We start from the raw sequence: 22,717 nt of genomic DNA, 5'->3' as shown, positions 1-22,717 counted from the left end.
TTGCACGGATGCACAAGACAGTCTTGTCCCAGTCATATTCCAGGCATCCCATGGAGGCGTTTCTTTTCCTCTCCTATTGCTTTCAGTGGCTCAATTCCTAACCTTACCCTGTCTGCAAACCTGGAAGGGGGAAAGCATAGGTAATACATGCTGCCCCGATGGTTATCCAAGTTATGCAACAATATACCAACTAAATTTATTTTTCTTAAGGAAGAAGTGCCATTTCTAATTGGCTCAAGGATGCTACATACTCTATCAGGGGTCCTGGTGAGAGTCTTTAACTGTAGTCTGCAGCACATGTATCCTCTGGAGCCCCTTCCTTGTTGAGTGCTTGGAGTAGGCCTGCCATTTTTTTGTTTGTTTGTTTTTATATAAATTTATTTATTTTATTTTATTTTTGGTTGCGTTGGGTCTTTGTTGCTGCGCGCGGGCTTTCTCTAGTTGAGGCAAGTGGGGGTTACTCTTCATTGTGGCGTGCAGACTTCTCATTGCAGTGGCTTCTCTAGTTGCGGAGCAGTAGGTTCTAGGCACGTGGGCTTCAGTAGTTGTGGCACACGGGCTCAGTAGTTGTGGCTCGCGGGCTCTAGAGTGCAGGTTCAGTCGTTGTGGCGCATGGGCTCAGTTGCCCCGTGGCATGTGCGATCTTCCCGGACCAGGGCTCAAACCCATGTCCCCTGCATTGGCAGGAGGATTCTTAACCACTGCACCACCAGGGAAGCCCCTATGCCTTCCGTTTTTATGTCAGTTTAAAACCAACAGAGACAGGCAAATTACATCTTCTACAAGGAAAGAAACCCATCCATGAAATATCTTCCAAAGGGAAATATTGGGATATTTTTGAAGTGTGTCATCCATCTGGATAAGCCACACTTGTCAGTGTTCTTTCTCCATGGAGATCATCTCATTTACTCTATTGTGCTTTGTCCAGGGCATGAGCTGGTAACTACCAGGCATGCAGTTGGACTGGAGTCAGGGACCCAAACTGCATCCCCATGGAAATTGAAGGGGCCCAGCCAGCTAGGAGGAACCAGATGCCAGCCAGAAAGCAGGGGAATTCCTCTCTTGAATTTTCTCTTCTGCCATGTTGTTACATCACTTACCCGGGAGAGGTCTGAATGAGCTGGCTGATCTGGGGCATCCTAAAAAGTCTGGGACCCTGGGCTGGAGGGGAAATGAGAGGTAGAAGGATGTGGGTCAGTGTGTTTCCCTTGAAGCCACTGTCATCACCCCTGGAAAAGTTCTGCAGGGATAAGTGACAGTAAGAACAAGGGACCTGGACTGGCTCCCTCTTTATATGAAATAAGAGCCAAGATCCAACGTGATCTTGGGAGTGTGGAGGGGTGAGTGGCAGGGCTATACCTCATCCTTCCATCTTCCAGTGCTAACTCCAGCTGCCTTCTGTCACACCAGACAGCCAACTCAGCCTCAAGGTTTAAAGAAAAGAAACTAGAAGGCGTTCAATCACCAGCAGATCAAAAACAGAAGAAGTCCAAGTGGATTTTATTTCTGGACAGAGATGGATGGAGAATTCCCAGCTAAGCCCGGAGAACAAAAGGTGTGGTGAGGCTTTCCCGCAAGAGGTTGGGGGCTTGTCTCTGGATGTGGGTGGTGAGTTGCAGCAGCGGCCATCCCAGAGCAGCCTGGCCTCGCTCCCGGGGGCCAGGGAAGGATTCTGGAGTTCAGGCCAGCATCTCCCTCCTACCTCCCTACTCTTCTGCTCACCCCCACTCTCCCTCCCACCAGAGTGCATGACTCCTTACAGCCCCCTGAGGGATTTAGAACCAACTAATACTAAGAAGGAGAAGGAAGCATATGGCGCTCTTGCAGTCAAAGCTCTTGTGTTGCAGTGGAGACAAAAGAGGCATTGCTCAAGGTCATTGCCATGGGCAATGAGGAACCTCCTGAATCCTGGTTCTGTGCTCTTCCCTCTACATCTGCCTCCTTCCTTTCTTGTCTGCTGTCACGGGGATGGGGGTATAGGAGAGAAGTGGGGCTCAGGGGGCCAGTAGGGATTTGGGGAGTTAGACACCAGCCTGTGCTGAAGATGGGGTAGATCCCTTCCCAGCAGGACTGAGGGACAAGAGAATTCCCCAATGTGCCCTTGTCCCCTAAAATGCCGTGCACGATCAGAGAGGCCTGTGGCCCCAAGCTACTGAGTTGGGGCTCCCTGTCTCCTAGAGAGAGGTTTTCTGAAGGTTATCAGCAGGTGGATAACTTGGAGACTTTCCATTGCATGTTATCCTTGCAGCCTCTAGTCAAGGCCGATAACTCCTTGGAGGCATTTTATCTCACACCTTGTGCTTCCTCATTGCCCCTCAGAGGCGGCTTTTGCTCCTGAAGCCGAGAGATAGCTGCACCCACTGGTGCACACTTCAGAGAACCCCAGCATGGCACTGCAGACTTTGGCCCCAGCATGTGCTGTGTCAGCACTTAGCACTTTTGAAAAACTCACCTGGGGGAACCTGGGCACCAGCCTCAGAATTAGCCTGGACCTGTTGAATATTAATCAAAAAACATATTAGCTGCAGGCACACCTGGGAAAGCCTCCAGGTGCAGGCAGGAAACCAGCAGCTCTGGAGGGCAGGGAGGGCCTGAGGCTGCCATGATGGTGCTCAAGACCCGGGAGATTCTAAGGGGAGGGCACAGGAAGCAGAAGGAGTCCATGGACTTTTCCAGATCTGGCCACTCTGGGGGCCCTACCTGGATAGAGCAGGCAGAGGCTTTAGTGGAGATGGCTAGGCAGAGCCACACTGAGCCAACAGCTTGCATTACAGGGCCAACCATGGACTCTATCTCCTTCTCTCCTCTCTCCTCTCTCTTCTCTCCTTTTTTTCAACTCCCACCTTACCTTTCCTTTCCCCTTCTCCTACTTCCTCTGCCTTCCCCCTCTCCTCCTCACCTTGTTCTCTTTTCTCCCCCTTTAGCCCACAGCCCAGACTGGCCAGTGGCCTCGTGTGGCTTTGTCTAGTTATACAGGGCGTGGGGCGAGGGGACCAGACCATTGACTGTTAAGAGCCTGTTCTTAACATTAGCGAGACATGTATTAGCATTGGAAGGAGAAAACTATGGCTAACTTAATTTTGCTTTCTTTAGAAAAAAAGTCCACAGGTCCCAGGAACTGCAGAGTAGATAGATTCAAAGAAGAGATTTTTAGTCACTCAAAAAGCATCCACGAAAACCCTGTGGGAACTACAAATGAAGTATAATGTACCATCCCTGCCTTTTTAATCAGCAAGCAACAGAAGGCCATTGAGTAGTGGTCAGCATGGTGTCTGTCAAAAGAGTGGAAGGTTCTTGTTCACAATAGCTGTGCCTTGGGCACCTACACCCGGCTAGATCCTGTTTCAGAGCCTGGAGGCTCAAAGTCCTCCCCTCAAGGAGCTCCCCAGGCCAGTGAGAGAGACCAGAGCAGGGAAAGATCAGTGTGGACTGGGGGCCAGGGAGGGCTTTCTAGAAATTGTGGAGAAGAAACAGAATAGGACCCTTGGGCAGAAAACTACTTGGCCTGAGAGTTAATTTACTCCTATTGTTGACTGGAGGCACACTACCAGTGAGATAGAAAGCTTCCCTTGAAGGAAGCAATTCTCCTTCTGCAAAAGAGAAGGGGAAGCGAGCGACTCAGGACCAGGCCTGCTATTGACTCTTCTAAAACAGTCTCATTTAACTGGTACAACAGCCCTGTACAGATTCTCATTCCCCCTGGAGAGGAAGCTGATCCCCAAGACTGAGTAACCTTTCCAGGGTCCCACAATTCCAGCTAAGTTTTAAACTTCTAGCTTGGGGTCTTTCCACTACACAATGCTCCCCCAAATCCAGAGCTCCATGCTGGCAGGTGGGTGCCGGGGCTGGAATCCCCCAGAGGGAGTTTTTTAGTCTTGGTGGCAGTGACCCAGGCCAAAAGTGCGTGTTTAGGGCCGTGAGGATGGAGGTGTGCTTCCCTCAGAGGGCAGGTACATCCTGCTCTTAGGTGGAGCTGATCCAGCCCCAGCACTGAGCAAACCAAGATCCCAGAGTGAGAAAGTGCTTGCCCAGGTCCCAGGGCTACTCGCCCAGCTTCTCACTCGTCTCCTCTCAAGCCTCTTCATCTGCAGTGTTTTTTTTGCAGGTCACCAACCAGAGGGCAGGATGGAAAATGCCCGTCCTCCTCATACTGTGTCTGCTGCAGGGTGAGTCCCAAACAGCCCAGCTTCAGAGCTTGTACACCCAGACCCGAGCCTTCCAGGCTGCAGACATGCCTGACGGGCACCTCAGCAGCATTCAGCACCCGCACCGTAGTTCGGGCATCTGCATGGCTTTGGATCGAGGGAGTGGTCAGATCCGGGTCAGAGGGAATGAGGGAGGTGAGAGCTCACATGAGGGGGCATATGTCTGACTTGATGATTGCTGGAATATTCACAGTTTTGATCTGTCTCTGCTCTCTTCCATTCAAGTTGATGACAGAAAGTTGGCTGCATTTGCAAGATATGGGTTCCAGGGTGTGCAAAAGCCAGAGATAGCACCACTCTATTTCCACTCATTCTAAAAACGCTCAAGTGCCAGACCCAGTACTAGGGACGTAAAAACCCTGACCTACTCCAAATAGTGCAGAGTCTACAAAGAAACCAGATGGGTAAATACTACATCTACACATTTACTTATTTAGTCAATGCATACTTATGGAGGGCCTACCATGTGCCAGGCACTAGGGACACACAGATGAAAGACAGAATTCTTGCTCTGTAGGTCCTGACAGGCTGGTGTGCTGATCAGGCTCAGATGACCAATGGTCCTCTCTCCATGCTGTGGTATCTGATTTTATTTTGATGGTAATGGAGAGCCATTGAGGAATGTAGTGAGTATGTGCTTAGAGTGCCTGGTACCCAAGTAGATGCTTAACAAATAATTGTCGAAAGAATAAATGAATAAATAAATGCTATGATAATACAAAGAAAGGATTAACAATTGTGTTTGTCTTACAAACAAATCAGAATTTTAATGAATCAAAGATAGCTTATCTCTGAGCGAGAACTCTCTGTGATATAATCACACCACCTCTTTATTTTCATCTCCCAATGCCCCCTTTAAAATTTTTTCAGAAGAAGCAAGCTTCCCCAGCCCCCAGATGAAAACTCAGGCAGGCCCATGATTTTTCTCCGAACATATAGGAGTCTTAACCTAATTCCTTTAAGTCTCAGATGTTCTAATTTGATCATTGTAAGTGGCTGGTTAAATATTTTGGTCAGCAATTTAATCTTCATTCAGAGATTTGCCCCCTTGTCACCCACGGCCCGCAGTCAGGAAGGCAGGGAGGGCTCTGGGGGCTGCCTTCTCCCTTCCCCTGCTCCTTCTCCTCCCCGCCGAGGCAGCTGGCACTTGGGACGCCAGTAGGGTCACAGCAGCAGGTGGGAGGACAGCAGGAGCCAGGCAGCTCTTACTTGATGGGATGGCTGGGAACTCTCTGGCCTGGCAGGGCTCTAGAGCTGGCTCCTCCTCTTGTGGATGCCTTTGTGGATCCCTCGAGGGCCCATCTCCTCCCCTTGCCCCAGGTTCTGCTTTGGCCCCTCCACACGGAAGACCATGTCTCAGGTGGCTGTGGGATGGCTCTCTGCCCTCTGGGCCCACCCTCTGGGCCAAGGAGACACTCCCGGTTTTCTCACCCCTTTGCTGGAGGGAGGAGTGATCCATCCCAGGCACCAGCCCTGCTCTCCCTGTTCGTGTCACAGGCCTTTTGCACTTCCTCAGACCAGGTCAAGCTCCAGTCCATGGCCTCCAGTCAAGCTCCAGTGCAGGCCTCCCTCGCCCATCCCTGACTGAAGCCGTACAGTGGACAGCTGCTGGGAGATGATGGGTGAATGAGAGCAGGGGCACCACCTCCACCGAAGGGACCCCTGGCAGGCGCGCCACATTGATCCTAAAGTGTCAGCCCTTTCTTTAATTCTCACAGGCAACCAGTACTAAATTCTAAAAACCTTTATTATATATAACCAAGAGCTACTAGTCATCCAGCGAGTAAGTTCTTAAGGGTAAGTGAAATTTGGTATTTATAAAAGAAAAAAATGTTTATTGCAAAAGTTGATTAAGGATTCCTAATCAGCTCTCAACTGCAAAGTCAGAACAGCCCATCCGGCTGATTAATTGGGCTCCTTAATCCTTTTGCCTGCGCCGCATGTAGATCACATGCAGATTCCTGAAATATGAGGTGTGAACACTTTATCAGAGCACCATCACTGTCATCCTGAGGTGGTCCTTGTTTGTAATTACGAAGATTCTTACTTTTTAATGATAAGTTACCATTTAACTTTATCAATAGGGGCATAGTTGTGGTGTGTCGCTTAATTAAACCTACAATGAGTATTGATTTATCCCTAACATGTATGGCCTTGACTCTTCCTATAATGAGACCTCAAGACATATGCAACAGGCAAGGTCAGTTTTATGGGCATGTGCCCTGTGCAGTCACACAGGACCCCATTCAGAAGGTGCTTGGTTTAATGCTCTACTGTTGCCATAGTGAAATCCTTAGTAACTTTTGAATAAGGGATCCTCCATTTTTATTTTGCACTGGACCCTGCAAATTATGTAACCAGTCCTGGCAACAGGATGAAGCTTTCTTGGATTCAGAGGTGCTGAAGACATAGAGCAAATTGATAGATGCCAGGCACCCACATCCTAAAGCAACATGTAGAACCACCTGGGCAGGACTATGGAGAGAGATGGCAAGGCTAGTTGTTCCAGAAATAGCCCACCGTGTAGTCTCCTAGAGAATCATCAGAGGTAGAAGAGAAGAGCTTTTTGGAGAGAGACAGTGTGCTGTGCTCTCCACCACCTGCCCCTGGGGGACAAGATGGATCACCTCCTCCTCACTTTAAGCCAAGTAAGAGAAGGAACTTCTAGGACGCCACTCAACAAGCTTGCTGTATGTCCCAGATTTCTCCTGACAGCAGGACAAAGGTGTGCTTCCTGGGGCCAAATGTAGGTCCCAGAGAAAGGAGCTGCCCCCGTGCCTCTACCAAGAGGTCTACCCAGAAGGGATTGTAACCACGAGAGGGGCACGTGGCCAGAAGTCCTAAGCTTGGTGGTGGAGGAGTCATAAAAGGCCAGCAGGAGGAGAGGCAGTTCTTACCAAGAGGGAACTGCAGCCAGAGGCCACGGACAAGCGATCTGGGAGGCAAAAGGGAAGGACACAGCTCTGGACGTCTGCCATGCCCAGAGGGCGCCACCAGCAGATCACGACTTTCCATTCACCTCTCTGTCTCTCCCCTCCACACCCAATCCCAGAGGGGCCCCAAGAGCAGTTCTGAGTAGGGGAAGGGGTCGAGCAAAGCAAGAGACCCCGACCTGTACCCCTCCCCCCACATCAGGCCTCCAAGTGTAGCTGGGAAATAGGAAGAGGCTTCAGTTGGATAAGAGGCTGGAGTTGCAGCAGTCACTGGGCTGGGCATCTTCTTATCCAAGCGAGACTATGAAAGCTACTATATTTGAAATTATGCCTGAGATTTCATCAAGGAGGAGGGACATCCCAGAGCTAGTATGAAGAGGCAGTGAGAGAAAGAGTAAACTTGTTTCTGCTTGCATTGGATCAAATTTAAGTCAGTAAAAAGACCATAGACTGTACTTCAACTATGGTTCATGCCTACCACCAAAGCAGACATATTCACAATTCTGCCGTGCTTTGACGGTGGCACTTGGTTATTTCCATTTCTAGAGAAGTGAACAGTATGAACGTTTTTGAAAACGATGGTCTGGGGAGTTATCCGCCTAGCAGAGCAGGATTCCTGTGCTTCCAGCACCCTCTCCTTTCAGAAGAACTCACACTCATCTCTTTTTACTATTTAACATCCCTCTTTTAAAAAAAAATTTTATTGAAGTATAGTTGATTTTCAATGTTGTGTTAATTTCTGCTGTACAGCAAAGTGATTCAGTTATGCTTATATATATTCTTTTTCATATTCTTTTCCATTATGGTTTATCACAGGATATTGTTGTTTTAACATCTCTCTTTTACATTCCATGCAAATAAACCACAGCCTTTCTGTCAACTGTTGCCTTGGCCTTATTACAGGTGCTTAGATGGCAGCTTCTTAAACATTTGCATTTTTTAAAAAACATCTGCACTGGAGCACAGTGGCATGAATCCAGGCTTTGGACAGACATGTACAAGATCACCTGCACATGATAAGCTCAATAGTGGTTAGCTAAATAGTGGTAAGATTATTGCTGCATTTTCATCTCTCCATAGGGCCTTGGACACAGCTCCATTTCATACCTTGGAGCTACTCCTGACCTAGTGGCTAAGCTCTGACATTTCTATATTGATTCTTTTTAGCTTCACTTTCATGAAGGCATTTTCTGACCTGTTCCCTAATTCTGCCAGAGTTTGGAGCTCATAGCTCCCCAAACAGTGACAAATTCAGCACTCTTGCTCCGGACTTCTTTTTTTCTCTGCCTGCAGCTGCAAATGCTTTGAAGGGCCCGAGGCTGGTGTCTGGGGAACCTGGGGGAGCTGTCACCATCCAGTGCCATTACCCACCCTTGCCCGTCAACAGCCACCAGAGGAAGTACTGGTGCCGCCTCAGCCCCCGGACGTGGATCTGCCAAACCATCGTGTCCACCAACCACTACACTCACCTTCGCTACCGTGGCCGTGTGGCCCTAACAGACTTCCCACAAAGAGGCTTGTTTGTGGTGAGGCTGTCCCAGCTGTCCCTGGAGGATGTGGGGCACTACCGCTGTGGCATTGGAAACACAAACAACATGCTCTTCTTCAGCATGAACCTGACCATCTCTGCAGGTAAGTGCTGATGGCTGGCAGGTCAAGTTTGGTGACATGAATGCTAGGAAGGGCAAGGGGCAACAGAAGACCCAGAGGTCCAAGAGGGCTTTAAACACAAGGGGTGTGATGATGAAAAGCTGGGGTCAGGCAAGGGCTTTAAGACATAGGCTTTCATTTCAGATGGAGACCACCTTCAGAGGGAAGGTAGATACTAGGGAAAATGTCCCAACTGAATCCCCGTAATCTATCTCACCCAATTCCCCCCGAACGTTGTGGTACATATATTTGAAGAGAGCTCGGTGAAGCTGGTGAATTGGAGGACATGGCTTCTTAGGGTCATGATGTCTCTTTGTTCAGACATGCAGAGCACATAAGACAGGCAAAGCAGAAGAATGGAGACTGAGCTCTTCCTAAGACTGAGTGTCTCAGCAGACATCCGACAGCTACCAGGCCAGTGCCGTGCGTGGCTCATTCTGGAGAGTTGACCTAGAGTCAGGTACCCAGAGTCCAAGGAAGGGCATCCAGGCTATGAAAGGCAGGTCTACCTGTGACATGGCGCAGGCAGGCAGGAGTCCAGAGAGTGGACTTGTTTGATTAGATGTTGCTATCTAACCATCTGCTGACATTGGCTGCTCTGCTGTGACTGGAGTTTTCTTATTTGAAAAGCAGTACGTGAAGGGATGTGGGCCCTGGGAAAGGGGACAGCATGGTGTCCTGGGGCAGCTGGATAGAGAATTTGTGGGCTTAAAAGGAGATAGGGACATAAGATGTCAATATTGGCAACAAACTAGAGAACACATCTGGTTTTCCCAATTTTTTATTTTATCCAACATATCGGCCAAAGACTGCATTGCTTAGTGAGGTTGCATTCCATGGAGCAAACACGTCAAGACTGGTGTCCTTTGCAGCTTGGTGTCCTGTCGGCAGCCCCGATAGCCTTCTCATTTGGTCTCCTTCTGCTGTTCACACAGGTCTTTCCAGAGCCATCCCCTCAGCCACTGTGGCTGCTGGCGAGCTCATCACGGGATCCTTTGTGACAGTATCGCCAGCGGCCAACAGACAGACACCAGGAACTATCCAGACTATAGAGAGACAAGGGACAGGATGGGACAGAGTTGCTCTGACTCTAGGAACCAGCAAAACCACAGCTTCAGCTGAGGGAAGACAAACCCCAGGAGCAACTGGGGTAGTAGCTCCAGGGACAGGCAGCCAGCTAGAGGGTTCCATTTGGGCAACCATGCCCACTCCGCAGAGTCCAGCTTCAGCCATCAGAGGTGTGTCCCATACAACAGAAGATGATCGAGTGTGGAGCACCAGAAGTTTGGAAGCAAACAGGGCTAGGGCCAGCGAAAGAGAGAGGGAAACAACTACTGGGACTGATAGGCAAAGAGAGGAAACAGAGAGGGTCAGAATAGCCCCAGACACAGCTGAGAAGGTCATGGCGACCATTAGGCCATCAACCCTGGTCTCAGAAAAATGGATGTGGGAAACCCTCCAAGAAGAAATGTCGGTTTCTGAGCCACAAGCCCTGGGCTCCGTTGAAGGAACCACCCCAGTTGCAGTTGTGTGGACCTTGGAGCCAACCAGCATAGAGATGGCATCTGCGGAAGGAAGCAGTGAAGGAGACCTAGACATCCCTGTTGGAGACAGTGGTCCCCAAGTGACGTCAAGACTGGCCCTGGCAGCAAGGCCCTTCAGGCCCCTGGGCAAGGACTCCCACATGAAGAGGTAAACCCCCAGGCTGCCCTCTCCGTTGGGACTCCACATCTGCACCATCCCTTTGCAGGCCCCTCAGTGAGCTAACCTCTGTGACTCCCTCTGTCTGCTCACTCCTCTCCCTTTGTAACCTCAGGACAGTAAAGCGCAAGGGACATGAAAGTCAGAATCCTCCCTCATTCAAGGGTCCTTGCTGGGAGAACCCTATCGGAGTATCTTCATGTGACTTTCAAGCAAAAATATAAGCACTAGAATAATGGCATATTTAGGTGGGACTGTTGGGACTTTTTTTTTTTAAAGATGAGGAAACAAAGCTCTGACGAGGTCAGGGGGTGACTCACTGAAGCTACAAAGACAGATTGTGGCGAGGCCAAATGCCAAGTGTAGATGCCCTGACCCTCACTCACTTCTCTTGCCCACTGTGGCACGTTGGTGGAGGAGGGAAAGGATCAGGGCTTGGGAACTGGAAGGCAGGGGACCTAGTCCCAGCTCGGCAACTAACCCTCCATGGGAATTCGGGCATCCAGCTTGCCTTGGCCTCAGCTTCTCATCTGTAAAATGAGGGGCAAGGGGCAAAGGGTCTTCAGTCTCCTACCCAGCTCCAACCTCCCCTCTCCTGTGCTTTTACCATCCCCTCCCCTGCTGCTTCCACTCCAGTGCTTCTCTGGAAGATAAAAACCTCTCTCGGATGCTGACTCCAGTCTCTTCGGTGCTGTGTCCGTTTATGCTGACGGCTCTTGTTCTGCTGCAAAGGAAGCTCCGGAGAAAAAGGAGGTGTAAGTGGAATTTAAGTCACCCCAAGGCCAGGGAGGGGAGCACTTGTTCCCATCTGACACCCTCAGGACTGGGTCGGGGTCAGAGTTGGTACCAGGACTTCTGGATGTAGAAGTGCTAAATTCTAGTCTGAGCCACTTAACCAAGCTTGGCCTTGGTTCCTTTATCAATCAAATGGGAAAGTAGTCTATATATTTATGTCTCAGTGGCATCCCAGAGCTTAAGGAGAAGCTCTTCAGAAGATGGCGAGACAGCTGGTAGTCATATGAACCACGTGAACAATCCTGACAGCAGGTCGGAGTACAGGGCCCAAATGTGGAACCAGACTGCATTTGCACCCTCTGCACGGCCCAGCTGGAGGTCTCTTAAAGCGCCAGGCCCAGGTTTAAACATTCCTAAAGGGACTGCTCCACGGCATTTAGATCTGGCGAAGAAAGGGTGAGATGCTCTGGGAGCAAGTCAAAAGGGCTAAGATTCTCAGACCCAGTGCCCCAAAGGCCTGGCCCAATCCCTGCCGATCTAAGGGCTCAGTTGCAAATCCTCTGTGTCAGGAAGTCCTTGAGGATTGCGGCAGGTGAAAGTGGTTCTCAAGGAATCAAATTCAGTGCCCAGGACGCTCACAGTGTTCTCTGTGTCTTTGCAGCTCAGGAGACAGAAAGATCATCAGGGGTCACCTTGATTCAGATGACACAGTTCCCGGAGCTGAGCCTCCAGCCAGACCAGCCTCCCCAGGTGGAAAGGAAGATGCTCCAGGATGACTCTCCTCCTCTCCATGCCAGCCTGAGTATCCCGGAGAGGGACCCTGGACCCCGAGGAATGGAAGGATAAGCCGCTCAGTCACCATGGATAAAAGAACCAGGACTGAATACCAGCCTCTTCTCTTCCTTCCTCCGCCTGTATGAAGGGAAGCTTGGGGAGCTGGGACTCCATCTGGGGAAGCAAAGGCTGACCATCACTGGACCAAGGAAGGTCCAGCGTTTTTCATGGCCAAAGGTGACACTATGACTCAAAGAAGTCTGCAAGAAAGGATCTATTAGTTACTGGAGGAGGTCAGTGGACCTGGAAAAAGTGGAATTTCCATTCCTGGAGGTTTGAAAATATGAGAGGCTTCCAATCAGAGTGGAGAATTAACAACATTTCAACCATCACTCCTAGCCCTTGGTAGGTGTCCCCTTTTTCTGACATCTCTTAACACTCAGCCTGCTGCACACATTAAACTATATCCTTTTCAAGTACATTCTAAGCTCTTAGGACAGTAATTGTGTTTTCTCCATCTTACTATGTCCCCAAAGAACTTCAGCTCAGTAGGGGCCGCAATAAATATTTGCGACTGAATGGCTGACTGGAGGGGCATGGGCTCCATGACCTCTGGGGACACTGCCACCACAGATGTTCTGAATCTCCCTTCATTTGGGAGTCCCCTAGATGATCCCATAGGTCCTTACGCAGGGACCAAAAGGAAGAACCCTCATTCCCAGTTCATCCCTGCCCATTTGGCCCCATACTTATTATGCTGTAGACCTTTTGACCCAGTCAAGATTTTCTGGGATTTTCCTAAGTTCATGAAGGAAGAGGGTATTTTTCAGTAGATTCTCATCTTCTTCATAAAGCTCCTCTTATTCAACTGCTTGTAAATCCTTGATATCAAGGACTGATGATGAAGCTGGAAAGTGGTTATGGTAAGAGGGACAGATAAGAGAGAAGGTGGCCAAGAGGAATTTTATGTGGATTCTGCTTTACAATCACTTTATTTCATGCCTGTTGGGGGACTTTTGCTCCACTCTTGGGCCCACTGTCTTTTCAGGAATTACATCTGCTCTTTATTTTGCCAGATCTGTCAGCAAGCTGTCTGAACTTCATGTTTGGACAGAGCAGCCCTTGAGCATTGGAAGAGAAGGGAAAGAAAGCCTCCAGTATCAAGTCAAGAATTGTCAGGTAGACATTCCCAGGAGGCTCGGCCCTCTCTCCTAAGGTGTCAGCAGCACCAGAAATCCTTCCTTCCTTACTATCTCCTCATAGGTGGAGCTGAACCCAGACAACGTCCAGAGAAAATCAATATGATGCCATTTTCATGGTTTGGGAGAGAAAGACTCACTGCTTTGGATAAGCAGGAAAGCTGCCTGCACCTAACCAATGGAATCACCGAATTTCAGAGCTAATAGATCCTCAGAGATTAACCAGTCTAAAATCCATTGCCCAGCATGAGATAACTGAGACCCCATGGGGGGAAGTAACTTGTTGAAAGTCACTCAGTTAACCCAATTAGGAATAACAGAGTGAGGACTAGAAAAGGGAACTCACGACCTTGACCTGGTGGCTTCCCCATTTCACCTTAGCTAAACAATGTGTCAGAGAAAAGCTCATCATCAAAAATCAATGACACCACAGCCCTAGCTCCAGACCATTTTCATGCACATGATCTCAGGGACCTGCCTGAAACACCTGTAAAAGAGATAGGAGAGCCACTGTTATCCCATCCAACCAATGAGGAAGCAGGCCCTGAAGGGTATGTAATTCAACCATAGTCCCTCAGCTCAGTAGAGGCAGGGACAGGAGAGAACCCAGGCTGTATAGGATCATTCCACCTGATAGAGTTTTCCAGAGGCGTCCACAGAATTCTAGCTTCTGAGGACTGTTAAGAGGCATGCTGAGAAAAAGGTTTGGTAGACCAAAGAAGTTTGGGAAATGTGGGTTAAACAAAAAACAGGTTTTGTGCAGGATTTTTGGAAGACTTTAATTCACTAAGGTGCATTGTGAATAGCTCTGGGGGGTGGGGACATTGTGTGTGTTTCCCCGGGTTTTGGACTATTGTGTTTTGGTGAAGCAACCTCACAGGACTGGGTTCCTCAAATAACTTCTTGTTTGGGGAAGCCTGATGCACTAAACCAGGGGTCAGCAAACCTTTTTGGGAAAGGGCCGGATAGTAAATACTTTAGACTTTGCAGGCCATACAGCCTCTGTCACAACTACTCAGTTCTGCCCTGGCAGCACAGAAGCAGCCAGAGACAATCCCTAAGTGAATGACTTTGGCTATGTTCCATCAAAACTATTTACAGAAGCAGGCTGGATCTGGATCTGGCTCGAGAGCCATAATTTGCCAATCCCTGCATTAAGCCATAAAACCAACTGAGACTCTCCTGTTCCCACTCTGATATGAAGGATCACTCCTTCTCAACAGCTGCCCTGGACCACCCCTTTCCTCACCCCCTCCTCCTTCTGAGCTCTTGTAATCCTTCTGTCTGGGATTCAGCCGTTGGGGCATTCTGCCTGACCACCTGCCTGGGGGAAGGAGGGGACCAACCAGCAAGGGTGTTGGCCAAGGGGCTGGAGTCAGGGGCAGCTTCCAGAAGTAGGAAAGACTGCCAAATCAGAGTTCCAGGGAAAGCTGAGGTCCACAAGCAGAAGCCAGTAAAAATTTCAAATGGATGGAGCAAAGCCAAGATCAAAGTCTTTGGAGCAGAACAGAGATAAGATCTGAGGGAAATCTTGGCCAGGAAGGAAGTGGGGCAGCCCCGAAGGCTTACAGCTTTCCTTTATGGGCTAAAGGATGCCTGCAGTGGGGCAGGAGCTTGGACTTAAGGGGCCAGAGGCAAAGCAGGCTAAGCAGGCCACATCCACTGCTGGGTACTGTCAGTGCTTTGGATTTTTAATCTCATATCCCCAGCTAGCATGATACCCACACCTCTGGGATGAGGGGCACGGAGACCTCCATCTCTGAAGCTGGAATCAGGGAAGTGTCCGTGGAGATTTCTAATCCAAGATACAGGGCAGGGAAGCACTGACTTTCCTAGGATCAAGCATGTTCTCCGGGTTAGGGCTCAACCCTCCCGTTCCCACCCCACCACGACTTATTAATGTTGCTACTGTTCGTTAAGTATCTCTACACAGCTGGCATGCCCCTAGGTGTTTTCACATTCCGTATTCATTTGATGCAACATTTCTGTAAGGTAGGCAGGATAATCCCCATTTTACAGATGAGAAGACTGAAGCCAGAGACAGGAAGTAGCTACACACCTGGGCACTGAACGCACAGCAGCTACAGCCTAGATCCTTGATCACGGCGCTGCACCTCCATACTTGGACTTATGGCCTGCATATCTGGTCAGGCCTTCCCTGTTTAAGGTTCTAGAGAATTCCTTGTTTTCCTCTTTTAGGCCTGGGTGTAAAAATGTCATAACAATTTCCAGTAATTTGTTCTCTTCGATCACTGAGCTGACTTATTCCTGTCCTGGCTAAGTGAAGTGGAAAAGTTCAGGGAGCTGGAACTAAGAGCTAAAAATTCACTCACCAGCCCCGAGGTCCTTATTGGCATTTGTACAAATTTTGCTCAGATCTTAATCGCCTGCAGCGGTGTCCGTCATAGGTAACTCAGGGCAAATGCTTAACTCCACAGACTACTTCTCATGCTCTCCACTAAGACTTTGGGGATTTCTTCCTCTTCTCCAGGAGCCAGTGGGGTCTGGGACATACAGAATCAGTTAAATAACAGCTCCAGTCAGATATAAAGAGGAAGGTACTTCCACCGAAAGACTTATACTTCACTTCAGCCAAGTAGACATGGATTATGTGATTATTTTCCATTGGTGTAGATAATCCAGGGCTAACAGCTTGACAAACGTTCAATGGAGAATGGAGATTCTACATGAAAGGAAACGCACTCTCTGTGGGTAGCCTTGCATGAAGGGTCCAGGGCCACCAAGCCCTCCATTTTTCTTGAAGTGACACAGCTTGGCTTGCAGGCACTGGTCCTCCCAGGCCAACCTGCTCCCTTCACTATCAGCAAGGGGATGAGCTGTCACCCCATGGCCTGATCTCCAGGGGGTCAGCTGAAACCCAGACAGGCAGCAGAGAGGCGCCAGCTGCAGGAAAGGACCCTATGCCATACTCCTAGAGGCTTGTAGAAATCAAGAGCACTGAGGCACTAGGTCAGGAGGCCACCATTTGCCTCCTGGTCCCGTTTTGTTGAAGACATATGTTCCCTGATTAGCATCTGGCATCTTCTGTGTTCTGCCTCTTCGAACCTCTGGCCGATTTCCCAACCTTGGCCTGTTTGCTGCCTTGATCTAGATCTACCAGTGTTGCTCTGAGTGTAGAGGGTCAATCAACAAGGGCCACTTCTTCTCCTAATGTTACAGAGTCCTGGCTCCCCAGCCCTGAGTATATTAGACAAGAGGAAGAGAGCCAGGATGACCATGACCAAAGGTGTTTTCCAAGTTGTCCCATAATCTGAAGATGTTGCACCTCACTTCAGACACAAATTCAGAAAAAGGCATCAGGGAGTTCACTTCTTTAGAGCCTGGCATGGGAAGGGCAGACTGGTTAGGAAATGGCAACTTGTCTAAATTTTTCATTTTGCCAGCACTCTCCTCCACCCAGGTAGCAAAGAAAACTGAAAATTTATTATAGTATATGTCACCAGAAAGAAGCAGATAGTACACCACTGTACAGGTGGGACCACTGAGGCTCGGATGGCACAGGCTGCAGGGGATCACAGGCGATATTTTTCCAGTGGCTGCCTGCTAGGCAAACCTTGGGCTAAAGGCCAGGCTCAGACCAGGAACAAGGAAACAACAAGGTTTCAGGAAGATACCAGTAGCTTATGAGAGGGGCTGGGCCCTGTCACCTGACACTCTGTTGACTTTGGATGTCTACTCTGAAAATCTTCCTTATTCCGCCCCTTCCTGGCCAAGGGATGGAGGTAGTAGAGGGCAAGAGAGTGGTTTGGTAACCCCAGAAATGGTTTGTTCATTTGTTCCTGCCTCTCAGAACCAGAGAATAAAAGCTCTTTGGGGTCCCGGGACTGGCTTAGGGGAAATAGAGGGAGCCTTGGGACCAAGGCCAACTTTCCATTTCCAGGCTCTTTCATGTTCAGCTTCATCACTCCTAGCCTCCTCAAGGCGAGACATAGGCTCAGGGGGCAGCCACCACAGTCTCTGCCTTCACTCCCCCACCAGCCACAATGATAGAGTACAGACAATCCTCCTCACCACCATCCCGGAAGGCCTAGAAGAAATGTTGTTTTCACTCCCTGATTGGGAGTCAACAGAGCTAGGAAAACAGATGAGGGGTTGGACATCTGGGCAGTGACACAGGGAGGCAGGTAGTCAGGGAGGAGGAGGTGACTCAGTGAGTTCATGTCGAAAAAAGAAAAGATTTGAGGCTCAGGTGCACACACTTGGCCAGTAAGTCACCCTCTCCAACACATCCAGTAACCTGAACCTCTAATCTGGTCGCAGCCCTCTCCTCCTCTTTCACACTCCCCACATATCCACCACCCAGCTTGCCATTCTGACTTTTCCTTCATTGAGCTTGTTCTTGTCATGGACATAATGCTGCCAGATCATAGATGCTATGCTCCAAGCTCCTTAAGAAGGGCCCTGGGGGGCTTCCCTGGTGGCGCAGTGGTTGAGAGTCCGCCTGCCGATGCAGGGGACACGGGTTCGTGCCCCGGTCCGGGAAGATCCCACATGCCGTGGAGCCGCTAGGCCCGTGAGCCATGGCCGCTGAGCCTGTGCGTCTGGAGCCTGTGCTCCGCAATGGGAGAGGCCACAACAGTGAGAGGCCCGCGTACAGCAAAAAAAAAAAAAAAAAAAAAAAAAAAAGAAGGGCCCTGGGGAGCCCCTAGGAAATCACCCAATAGCCAGGCAAACATAGAGCATTTATAATGAAGTTTCCTTCTACCTACTTCCTAACGGGGAGATTCACCAGGGAGCCTCTGAACATAAGTCTGTGCTCAGAAACTCCCCCAAAAGCTTGCCCAAACAAGCCCAGCCAACTGGATGGTTCTAGTCTGGGATTCCAGGCAGTGACCACACTAGGGACCACATTGCCAGACAGCAGCGCTCAGCTAACCAAAAGGACAGTCGTCCCCATCCCATGCCCTCTCCCAAGCCGCAAAGGAGAAATTAGAACAAGAAGAGCCAATGCTGTGCTCCTGCCAGTAGACGACAGCTGGGGCCAGGAAATGCTAGATCATTATTTGCTGATGGCGAGGGCAGGATACATGGCATAAATAATCCCAAACAGTCAACATCCTTAAAAAAAAGTGGGGGGGGATGGGGCTTGCTATTTAGCTTTGGTAAATCCACTGTCACAATTCTATTTTCCAGTGATTGACACTAAAATACTATATATTATTGGTTTACCAAGGAATGATAAATTTCAGGGCTGGCTGACCTGGGGTTAAACATTGACTCCAGACAAGGGTTAAACACTGACTCAGCTAAAGATCCACACATGGGAGCAGAGAGCAGGCAGTAAACAGCAGTTATAGGCATTTCATCCGTCCTATCTTATCTCACTTGTCCAGCTACATTCATGGAGACCGTCCACAGTGAGCAATGCCAGAAGGGCAGTGGAGTTCTGGGGAAGGACTGGATGGCATTGACCTCCCCTTCTCCGTTGGTGGCTGGATCAGCCCCGGGTCTGGGAGCAACACGCTAGTGGTGCCAATCTGAAGGGCTGGGCCTGTGGAGGCGTGTGGACCTGGCCCTCTCCAGTCTTCCCTGGATCAGTTCAGGGTGCACATGGGGGCCCTTTGCTGCCTGGGGAAACACAATTCAGAAGATTCATCTGGGGGAGTAAAGGATTTGGGAAGTGGAGGAAAGTGCCCAATGCTGGGAGACCTTGGTTCTCAACCCATCCATGCCATCAACTCACCATGTAAACCTGGGCAAGTCACTCCACTTCCCTGCCCTTGGTTCCTCATGGATCAGTGCGGCTCTGTTCCAAAAGCCTATGCTGTCCCTTTCATTTGAAGCTGGACAATAAGCACATTTTAGATGCCAGCCACTGTCCATATTACAGTTAATCTTCATACCGTAATTATGGGGTAAGTGTAATTAGCATCATTTTATAAATGAGAATACCAAGGTCCAGAGACGTTAAAAAACTTGTCAAGGGTCCCTCCGCTAGTAGGTGGCAGGGCTCCTACGTAAAGCCATGGCGTTCTGGGTCTGGAGCTTGGGAGCTTTCCACAAGGCTACACTGCCTGGCTGGTGTTGCTCTTTGGCAGTGGTGTGTTGGGGTGATGACTCCTCAGTTAAACCATAAGCCCTTGGGGAACAGGGATGCGTACCCCTGCATGTCTCAAATCTCCCTGGACCTCGAAATTGTTGTGGGCGCAATTTTGTGGTAAGTTGATCGAACTGGTCATGGGCATAGTAGATGCTTGTGGTAGGCTGAAAAATAACCTCCCAAAGACATGTGCACCTCCTGATCCCTAGAATCTGTAAATGTTACCTTATTTGAGAAAAGGGTCTTTGCAGATGTAATTCAGTTCAGGATCTTGAGATGAGGAAATCATCCTGGATTATCCGGGTGGACCCCAAATGCCATCACAAGTGTCCTTATAAGAGAGGCAGAGAAACATTTGAGATACACTTTCAGAAGACAACGTGAGCACAAGGACAGAGATCAGAGCGATGCAGCTACAAGCCAAAGGATGCCAAGGAATGCCAGCAGCCATCAGGAGGTAGAAGAGGCAAGATCAGATTCTTCCCCAGAGCTTCCAGAGGAAGCACATCACCCACGCCTTGATTTCAGGCTTTTGGCCTCTAGAACCAAGAGATAATACATTTCAGCTGTTTTAAGCCACACAGGTTGTAGTAATTTGTTACAGCAGCCACAGGACTCTAATGTGGTGCTCGATCAAAACACAGAATCCTAGAACTGGAAAAGCCTTGGAGACCATTTGGTCCAGCCCCACCCCACCCCCCCAACATTCAACAGATGAAACGACTGCAGCCCTAAAGGAGGAAGTGATTTGGCAAAGGTCACTCAGCAAGTCAGAGGCAGAGCCAGAGCCACGATACAGGTGTTCTCTCCCCAGACCAGGGCTCTGCACTTCCCCACACTGACTCATGCTGAGTCCCAGAGTCATGAAAGCCAAATGAGAAGCCGTTCTCATTATTATATTCTTCTCATATGATTATTTTAAGAGGGAGGGGAAGCTTTTAAGCATATGAGGTGATGGCAGTTTGGGACGTATAATTCCTGTTGCTATCATCGCTATTGAGTTGGGTAGTTGGACCCTCTTGGCCTCTATCTCCTCTCTCAGGACTGGGATGCAGGAGCTATGTATTAGGGCCAGTGGGTTCCAGGTGGGGAAACCACAGTGAAAGAGGGGAAGCTGGGGGACTCCCATCACACCACTAGCATGTGGCTGAGCCCAAAATAGGACGCAGGGCCTTGACTTTGTGGCTCTTCCCTGGGTTCTGCTTCTCATTTTCTTCTTTCCCTAAGCTGGATCACTAATCCAGGCAGGTCTTGGATATGTAGGGCAGGGAGGGGGTGAGTGGGGGAACGGTATGCTAAGAGAGTCTTGGGGACTCCTGGGAATACAACAGGACACGATCGAGGAACCCTCCCACCATCACAGACGACAGGAATAGGAGGGGAGATCTGAGGCCCCTAAGGCAGCATGAGAAGCAACTGTTTCATGGATGTGCTTCCCTCCCTCCCCACAGGCTTACACTCATCAAGGTTCTGTCTTAGTGCTCAGTGGGCCTCTCTCAACACCAACTCCAGCCCAGACAACATAAGGTATCCCTGCTTTGGAGGAAATCGGTTAATGAGACTAAGAAAACAAAACCTACAAATATCTTGACAATTGAGTTCCAAAGGAAAGAGAGATAAGAAGGAAAACCTTTGAAAGGAGCTATAATCTGGCAGAACCAGGATGTTCCCCTAACTGTCCCCAAACCATCTCCATCTCCCCTCACATCCTCCCACTTCACATTGACCCTGGAACTGGAAGGAAGAACAATTGCTGAAGGGGAAGAAAGATGGCTTAGCTATCGATGCATCTTTGTGCCTTCCCACCCACCACCATCGGGCTTAGATCAGGGCTGCAGTCGGGAGAGGAGGTTGACAATGAGGGAGAGATCCCGAAGGGTTTGGAGATGCCAGAGCCAAGGGGGCCTGTGCCTTGCTTGTCCTGTATGCACCTTTGGTGGTCAGGATCTTGCCAATGTCCTTTGCAGCCCCAGTTACATGGGGACAATTGAGCACAGAAGGCTACAAGTGGTGTTGGGGAGAACGTGCCTCTGAGGCACACGATCTTCCGAAGGCATCAGAAAGATGCAGATGAGCCACATTTGCCCTGCATACACAAGAAGGGCGAGGAAGGGCTGAGGGGGCCCGGAGGTCCTACCCAAAGGAGCCCAGATGAAGGGACAAGTAGAACACAGAGTGGACAACAGACCTCTCAGGATGGGCCAGTATAAAGGCCACCAACCAGCAGGGCACATTACATCTCAGTGGATGGGACTATTTCCTTCTGGTGCATGAGGCCAACATAGAACCATGACAAAGCAAGGCCAGTGTGATGGGACCCTCCTTCCCACTGCCTCGACAGTTACACTGGCACAAGCCATCCCCTCACCCATGCCCACTTCCCCAGGGTTTACATCATCACCAGAGGAGAGAGGGGAGACAAAAAGGAAAGAAAATCCAGAATGAGACTGAGTTTTCAATCGGGAGTAAAGTGACTGAGATATAGTTGAATTGGACCAACTTTGCCCAGAAGTGACTAGGTAATTTTTTCTTACATCAGTCAGATTGTGGGTTTAGGGTCTAAAGTTAAGCTCCATAGTAGAAAACCTGGTTTCTTTTCTTGCCATCCAAACCTGTGATCGCGAGTTGGTAGCCTGCTGTGACTGAGTGGTTAGCTAAAATAAGACCTGGGCTCTGACTGCCTTGTGTTTTTCCGGGACTCTATTTCCCCTTTCCTCCTTCCCCTTTTGGGATTCAGCCTGTAGGATGCTGTAGGGAGAGCCTGGGTCAGCCCTGCGCAAGTAAGATGGGGCAGGATTCTGTGGGGGGAGCATGGTGAGGGGTGGAGGACGCACATGTGTGTTGGGGAGTGGGGTTCACTTGTGTGACTCAGGACTAAGGTCATTTGGGGAACTCCTGGGAGTCCTAACTGGGTCAGGTCAGGGAGAGCACCAAGGACTAACTGAGTCAGGGAAGGTTTCTACCCCAGCTCTACCTGTCAGCGCCCTATTTGCCGAGGCGCCAAGCCCAGGTTCCAACAAGACTCCAAGGTCTGCCATTCCTGGGGGAGCTCAGAGGCAGCCAGAATCTCCAATTCCTCTAGTGAGTGAGGAGGGAAGAGCACGGTCCCCGGGGTCCTGGGAGCTCTGGAGCTGGCAAAAGGGGTTCTGCAGGAGATGCGTAACAAGTGGACTTAATCCAGGCTGAATAGCCCAGGGAGTGGGGGACGTTGCCAGGTGAGTGGAGATATGAGTCCAAGGATGTGAGGCTCTTCCTGCCACCTATACCCCTTCCAATGCATATCGATTCCACACCGTGCCCTGGGCTAGGGGTTTCACATCTAATATCTGGTTATATCCTCAACCTATAGGTTTGGTATTACTCTCCCTAGTTTCCAGCTGAAAAGAAATATGAAGGTGACTTGCCTAGGATCTTGCAGCTAAAAAGCAACAGAACAAGCTCTTCATGCTTGATACCCTG

General features: G+C 49.7%; 2 protein-coding genes across 2 annotated transcripts in view; both read left to right on the top strand.

Moving 5' to 3' along the window:
- The window catches only part of YOD1 (YOD1 deubiquitinase), a gene marked incomplete at its 5' end in the record, with an annotated part of 285,339 nt that overhangs the window by 93,659 nt on the left and 168,963 nt on the right, over positions 1 to 22,717 (top strand). The window lies entirely within an intron of this gene.
- FCAMR (Fc alpha and mu receptor) lies at positions 1,517 to 12,070 on the top strand (the record flags this gene model as incomplete). The annotated part of the gene is made up of 6 exons (XM_081257588.1): positions 1,517 to 1,555; positions 4,106 to 4,166; positions 8,432 to 8,770; positions 9,724 to 10,480; positions 11,126 to 11,244; positions 11,886 to 12,070. 6 exons carry the CDS (start codon positions 1,517 to 1,519, stop codon positions 12,068 to 12,070), a joined length of 1,500 nt encoding a protein of 499 aa, XP_081113714.1.

This window comes from Mesoplodon bidens (genome assembly GCF_964165515.1).
Source record: "Mesoplodon bidens genome assembly, chromosome: 2".
In the NCBI taxonomy this organism is placed as follows: Eukaryota; Metazoa; Chordata; class Mammalia; order Artiodactyla; family Ziphiidae; genus Mesoplodon; species Mesoplodon bidens.
The sequence above is the reverse complement of the archived record's forward strand: the minus strand, read 5'-3'. Positions and strand labels throughout refer to the sequence as shown.